The sequence below is a fragment of the Aplysia californica genome, unplaced genomic scaffold (assembly GCF_000002075.1).
Source record: "Aplysia californica isolate F4 #8 unplaced genomic scaffold, AplCal3.0 scaffold00146, whole genome shotgun sequence".
Classification (NCBI taxonomy): domain Eukaryota; kingdom Metazoa; phylum Mollusca; class Gastropoda; order Aplysiida; family Aplysiidae; genus Aplysia; species Aplysia californica.
In genome coordinates, this window is record NW_004797416.1 from 249,363 (window position 1) to 256,509 (window position 7,147).

At 39.6% G+C, this 7,147-nt stretch overlaps 1 protein-coding gene across 1 annotated transcript in view; it reads left to right on the forward strand.

Moving 5' to 3' along the window:
• Positions 1 to 6,176, forward strand: part of LOC106011600 (brefeldin A-inhibited guanine nucleotide-exchange protein 3) — a gene marked incomplete at both ends in the record, with an annotated part of 9,129 nt that extends 2,953 nt beyond the window's left edge. Inside the window, 5 exon segments of the mRNA XM_013081789.1 lie at positions 378 to 488; positions 1,221 to 1,376; positions 2,492 to 2,624; positions 3,381 to 3,478; positions 6,028 to 6,176. Of these exon segments, the coding sequence (XP_012937243.1) occupies positions 378 to 488; positions 1,221 to 1,376; positions 2,492 to 2,624; positions 3,381 to 3,478; positions 6,028 to 6,176 (647 nt within the window).
• Between the last annotated feature and the right edge of the window lie 971 nt (positions 6,177 to 7,147).

Below are 7,147 nucleotides of genomic sequence, written 5' to 3' on the forward strand. Positions count from 1 at the left end.
TATCTCTCTCTCTCTCTCTCTCTCTCTCTCTCTCTGGTTTTTTTTCAAGATCCATGCTTCCATGGTGGACTTCTGAGAGAGGTTATGAGAGAAAATATGGGTAAATATGATTAGATTTGCGAAAAAAGTAGTCATAGAAAGTCTCAGGAGTTATTTTAATGTTGCCGGAATATGGTAATAAATCTCTATACTTCTCTGGTGACTGTGGTGGATGTGCAGTAAAACTCTTACCAAAATAACCCTCAGCCTGGGTTAGTTCTGAAAGGCAAGGTTGAAACAATCCTCTCCTAAATTATCTAGTGTGTTTATGGGTACTTACAATATTTACAGTTATTTCCAACCAGTCACCTTCTTTTGTTTTCTTACTTAATTTTTAGTTCGGGGCATGGCAAGCAAGCTCTGCCCGTGCTACTGGAAAGTGTGAACACCATCCTAGAAAAAGTACCCGTGGCCATCAAACATAACCCAGGTTTCCAGGAACTCCTGTGGTGAGTACAGTGACATTTTGTTACCTCAGAATTACAAAGTTTTATTTGCTCAGTTCCTAGTATTGAGAAATTTGATGTCAAAGATTTTGAGTTTCTTATCATTTCAAGCTTTATCAAATGCAATTCTTTGAATATTTTGATAGATACTCTGAATTTTCTACGATTTGGATAGAGCAGATAAAACATTTGGTTTTTTATCGCATGGTCTTAGTAACTCAAAACGCCCCAAAATGTCCGATAGAATTTTGTAATTCTGAGGTTATGAGACAGAAATAACAGTTTGTATATGTCTTCTCTAAAGTAGGCTATCCTGTAATTGACCATATTCAGACTGATAGCTATGATATTGGAAGCTGGCAGGACGTTTGGCATCTTTTGTACCATGACATTGAAAGTGCCTTTCTTATTATGTCATGAAATATTCAGACACCGAGCAGAGACAAAGTCAAATCCTGTGAAATAAATGAAAAAGATTTGAATTTTATTTGTATCCTTCATTTGTTTTCTTCATTGCTGTCTACTTGAATGTATTGGTTGACAGTGTACATACATATGAAAGCAGCACAGAACTGCTTGTCTGGCGAAGGATGATTTTACATTTTATGTAGATAAAATACCATGTTGGTAACAATTAACTGCAATGTGAGAAGAAATGCACCCTGAGCTCTAGCAGGGGTAGGAGAAGAAGAAAGATTGGGTTCATAAGGTTCAACGAGAAATTTTTCTTTTCAGGAAACGTCTTTGTCCATGCTTGATTGTACTGCTGGGTGAGCCAAAGGCTGAGAAGATAGCCAATCAGAAGACAGGAAGACCAGAAGTCGCAAAGACAGGAGGATCGTCCACTTCCTCCCCTCACATTACTCATGCCGCTGCCAAGGTCATCTATAAGTGAGTGCCTGGTTGTCTCAGAACTGTTCAAATAAACCTGTGTGAGTTATTGTCTATAATTCGAGAAAAAATATTCTTAATTGCATAGGTGTTTGTCTTGAGCCCGTAACTCCCTTAATAGGTTGTTTATTGGTGCTCAGTTGAACTCTAACGCAACATGTTTTCAGTGTTAAATGCTGTGTACATTCATTCAGTAGTGCAGTTGCGAGGATCAATTTTGGTGAAGAGAAGGATCAGACAGGGCTCACTTTTTTTAGAATTGACCTAGTGGGTGTTTGTGGGTGCTTTGGTGTGATTTGCTGCTTCTTTTCTATAAAACATATGTCCTCCTTATCTCTCCTTCTTTTTTGTGTTTGTTACTTGCTTGTAACACCTCTAATCTTGGACACTTGTATGAACTAATTGTGTTGCAGGTGCTGTAAAATGCTTAATAAAACGAAGACTTGGCCTTTGATTTATGTGGACTTACCATTGCACACACTTTGTGTGTGGGTGTAAAAGTGAAGAGACGTCGTGCAAGTCTATTTCATCGGAATCTTAAAAAATTTTGACATTGATACGCCACGTTTGTCCACTTCGGGTTGCAAAGAAAACACATAAACATTTGATTTTAAATGATTGGAGCAAATTTGACATCCAGCCAAATGAGTCACAGTCATTCTGTAAGTCATACAAACTCGGACATGAATCTCATAAGAGTGCACTGGCTACACTGTTACTTTTGCGTCATCTCTACCAACTGGAATGTAAAGTGTTGTTGTGCTGGCTCGTGGATTATAGTCTAAAACATGATTTCTTTCTTTTGGAGTTATTAAAGGGTTTGATACGTTTTTTGAAGACTGTTGTCGTCTTTTCATGTTTTGAAATAACAATACAGCTGCGGCAGAACTGTAGCTTTTTATAAATACTTTTCTATGGAATCATGGTATTTGCTATTATTACTTCTCCGGTATTTTTAGTTTTCTGACAAACTTGTTTTTCTTTTTTGATATATCATTTCTGTAACGGTGTAAAAAAAATCCAGTATATTGCTTATTCCATTGCACAACTTTGAATAGTTGATTTTTGACTGAGGTTCAAAGTATTAGCACTGTGAGTTCCTTCTGTGTTTCCAGCATTGCTGGTGAGTTGGCCAGCCTGGTTGGAGAGATCCCAGCTCTGAGGCCTGTGCTAGAGTCTCTGTTCCACAAGATGTTGATGTTCCCTCTGCCGCAGAACCGCCACGATGCGCTCCGAGTGGTCAAGGAGGTATGTTATGATGTATTGGAATTGGTGGAAATTGAACGAATGAAAGGGTATGACATGATCAGTGGAAGTGTGTTTAATTTTTTAATTTATTCTCAGTGCAGGATATTTTTTGAGATTCTTATGTCGTTTTACCAAATTAATGGATTGATAGCCTTAACAACTCAAAATTTTCTTGCTTCTTTTTTGTATTTGTTACTCTTGTGTAACACATTTAATTGTCGGCACTTATTCGACCTAATTGTGTTGCAAGTGCTGTTAAACTTGCACTAATACTAAAAGGAAAGACTTTTAAGACTATTACATGTAAACACTACAGCATTTGAAAAAACTTCCAAATATTTTCACACCGCCCGGGACAGTGCCACTGACTGTAGTGTCTTTAGGCCATTCCCAAAGGGGGGACATTTCTCGTTCATGCACAGTAGAATTGTAAATGGGCTGATTCATCATGTCACGCTCATAACTGTGCCTGATCTACAACACGGAACTGCTGCTTTTTCTTTCCTAATCTTTACTATTGTCATTTTCCTCTACTTCTTTTATATGTTTGTCACATTCTTGTGACCTGCTATTTCCGGGGTGCCTTGATAGTCGAAGCAGACTTTGTACTGTTGAGGCAAGAGAGGTGAGCAGAGTAAGTCTGATTCCCTGTAAAGACTACTCTGTTGACACCCGCCCCTTGGGGCTCATATGACCTATGCTGTTGCGAGCGCCGTAAAACCCTCTACTATTAAAAAAAAATTATTATATTTTCAGCTGATGTCAGAGCCCCAGAAAGTGATATCATTGATTGGCTCCAGCGGTGCTGCAGGGGAGAAAGCCCGTGGTCAAACAAATTTGGCACTGATCAAATTGTAAGTTCTTTCGATTCAGGGGGGATAGTTCTCTCCTTAGACAAATTTACTTCTTATGGGGATAAGTCAAAAGTTGTTGATTTGCGGTTGAAATGGAGATGTATCAAAGCAATATGAATTTTTTAATTTCTTTTTTATACTAATGCTGCCCTCAGATAAAATAACCTGCTCAACTTTTCAAGCTTAAATCACCAGATGAAATGTATTATATTAAGAACAGTAGCAAAGCTTTACTTTACTTTACTTTTCCGATCCAGCAGCCATTTGGGTTGTAGCCCTTCGGTCTGTTGATATGGCAAAGAATTGACAGGTTTTAATCAGCTGTGCTTTGTCGCTGTATAGAGTGTTTCCGATATCTGGGGAGGCAGGTAGGTAGATGCTACGCAGGTCACAAAGTGCTGGGCAGTTAAAGAGGTGATGTGGTACTGTTTCATCCTGGCAGTCGCACAATGGGCAGTCGGGTGGGGTATCCTTGCGGATCCTATTAAGGTAGGAATTTAGTGGTATGTGTTGTGTTCGCAGGCGAAATATCGTGACTTGTTCTCTTCTACTCAGGGAATTTATTGCATCTTTAGAGTTTGGGGCTGTCATGTGTGCAAATACAGTTCCTACAGTTTTGCCCATTGCCCATCCATTCAGCCACTGTTCCCTGGTGTTGCATCTGATGATGTTCTTGGCTGTCTGTTGTGATACTGGGTTGTGAGGTTTGTGTTTGTGATGCTCCCTTCTTGGCAAGAGTGTCTGCTCTGTCGTTTCCTGGGATGTTGCTGTGGCCAGGTATCCACTGTAGTGTCAGGTCGACGGCATAGGTCTGTATTAACGTATTGATTGTTTGAGCCACGGATAGGCAGGCTGGGCTTTCGAAATTCATGTTTTCCAAAGCTTGGAGTACTGGCTTTCCGTCTGTGAATATAACAGTGTTCTTGATTTTGTTTGGATGCATTATGAAAATGTTGGTCAGGTGGAGGATTGCTGCTTCAATGGCGATTGCCTCAGCCTCGTAATTTGTACAAGAAGTACCACATGCATCAAATAACTCTTCACATGTTTTGTCAGGATGTTTAATTCTTACCCCAAAGCCTGCGTTTATAGTTCCCTTGAAGGCTGACCCGTCTGTATAAATATAAATTGAATCACTAGGGTAGGAGTCAATTGTCTTCAGAGCTGTTGTCTTCAGTTCTACTGGGTCACATTCCTTTTTCACTGTCTCTTTTATGAGGGAGGTTTTGATGTTGGCATTCTTGATGTTAGTGTTGGGGGGGAGTTCTGGTCTTAAGGGTTTCAGCATTTCTCTGTTACATGGAAGATGGTGTTTTTCTGCTAGTTCAGTGGCTGTGTCAAGTATTGATCTTCCATGAATCCGTTTCTTCGGTCGTCTCTGTTCAATTATTTTCCTGTTTGGGTGGTTTTTCTCTAGTCTTTTGTAGTGCTCACTCATCTCCACAACTGCTGCCTCTCTCCGCAAGTCCAAGAGTTCCAGGTTCGTATGGATTTCACAAGCTGCAATTGGAGTGGATCTCAAAGCTCCAGAGATAAATCATACAGCTTGATTCTGGATTTTGTCAAGAGACCTCTGAGTTGGTTTGCTACAGCAAAGCTCAATGCGCCAAACTTTGATGGCAACTAAAACTACTGTCTGCACATGTCTGATTTTGTCTATGTCTAGTTTTCCACTCTCAATTATACAGAACTTGGGTCAATATTTTCATCAAACATTTTCATCGTTCTGCCCATGCAGTAATTGTTCTTTGGGATATATTCATAGTAGATTCTAGCATCCTAATGCTTCTTTTGGCGTTATAGCTGTCCTATTTTGCTTCTAAGTGAATTGTGACTTATTTTACTGATTTGTTGTTAACTACAATTTACAAATACAGTCAAACCTGCTCTATCAGTCACCTGTCCAAGACAATAACCTGTACAAACAGCCACTTCCCACTTCCCCTTTTGACTTTTTTCCAGATCATATTGACACCGTCAAAGACGTCTCCTTGTCTAAGACATCCTCTTTAATCCTCGACAGTGGGTTGCAAATTTGGACATTTTTGACTGTGCTTTTTCGTTTCTCTGTTTTTAATTTCATGTTATATTTGGCCATTTCATTGATACTGTGTCATGTGTTGGTGGATGCTCTGGTGTGGTTTGCTCCTCCTTTCCTGTCAAACAAATATCCTTATCTCTCCTCCTAGTTTTTTTTGTTTTGTTTTGTTTTTTTGTTGTGTTTGTCACTCTCTCGCAACACCTCTAATCTTTGACACTTATATGAGCTAATTGTGTTGCAAGTGCTTTAAAACTCTAACCGTGGGTGGTTAGCGGGTGCTTTGGTGTGTTTGCTTCTTCTTTCCTATCAAACATAATCGTCCTTATCTCCCCTTCTTCTTTTTTATGTTTGTTGCTCTCTTTTAACACTTCTAATCTTCTGGCGCTCATATTATGATCTTATGCAGTTGCGAGCACTGTAAAACCTCTACTAAACTAAACTAAAAACTCCAATCAAAATGAATTTCATTTCATGGTTGGCCATTTCATTGATTCTATGTCATGTGCAGGTTGGTGGACTCGGTCCAGCAGTGCAGTCACTGCGCTGACCCGGGTATCCTGTACTCCAGTGTCTGCTGTGTTGACAGCCTCCTGGCCTCCCTCGACAGGATACGACAGGGGGAGGCTATCCCGGACTCATGGCTCAAACAGGACAAGAGTGAGTGGCCTTCTTTGTCAATTATTTGTATTTGTCTTCAAAGTACTGCTTGTGTTTCTGAGTGAGTTGCCTTCTTTGTACATTTTTTTCTCTTTGTAGTGAACTGGCCTTTTGTGTACATTTATGTGTCTTTGAAAAGTACTACTTGTGTATTTGAGTGAATGGATTTCTGTGTCCTTTTAAAAAAATATTTGTTGGGTCCTGACCTTCTTTGCACAATATATTTTTTTGTCTTCAAAGTACTGCTTGTGTTTCTGAGTGAGTGGCCTTCTTTCTCAATTATTTATCCTTGTCTGTAGAGTACTGCTTGTGTATCAGAGTGGCCTTCTTTCTCAATTATTTATCCTTGTCTGTAGAGTACTGCTTGTGTATCAGAGTGGCCTTCTTTTTTCATTTTTATTTGTTTGAGTACTTGCCTTCTTTGCACATAGTTTTGTAGAGTACTTCTAGTGAGTGACCTTCTTTGTACATTTCTATGGCTGGTTGCAAGAGTCAGACGAGTGCCAAAATGAAAAATCGTGTTTGCTGGAGTCTTACATCCAGCAATTGATTTGTTTTTGTCTTTAGAGAAGTGCTTGTTAACCTGTGTCTGTGGTGTAATGGTAAGGTTCTTCACGGGTGCTGAAGATGGGGCTTCTTTTCTTGTTTGGAGAAGTTGTTTTATTGAGAGTTTCTCCATCTGTCAGTTGGAATATTGTTTCCCCATACAGCATTGGTTGGTCCTGACAGACATGGTCAAAGTAGTCTGCCTTTGAAATGAATTAAATATATGATGAAGGGGTACCTGTTAGGTTTACCTTCTGAAATCAACAAACACAAATTTGTGGAACCAAACTGCCGACTTGTTGGTTACACTACCTGCTGAGAGATCCTACTTGTTCTTTCTTCTGCTGACAGATCCTACTTGTTCTTTCTTCTGCTGACAGATCCTACTTGTTCTTTCTTCTGCTGACAGATCCTACTTGTTCTTT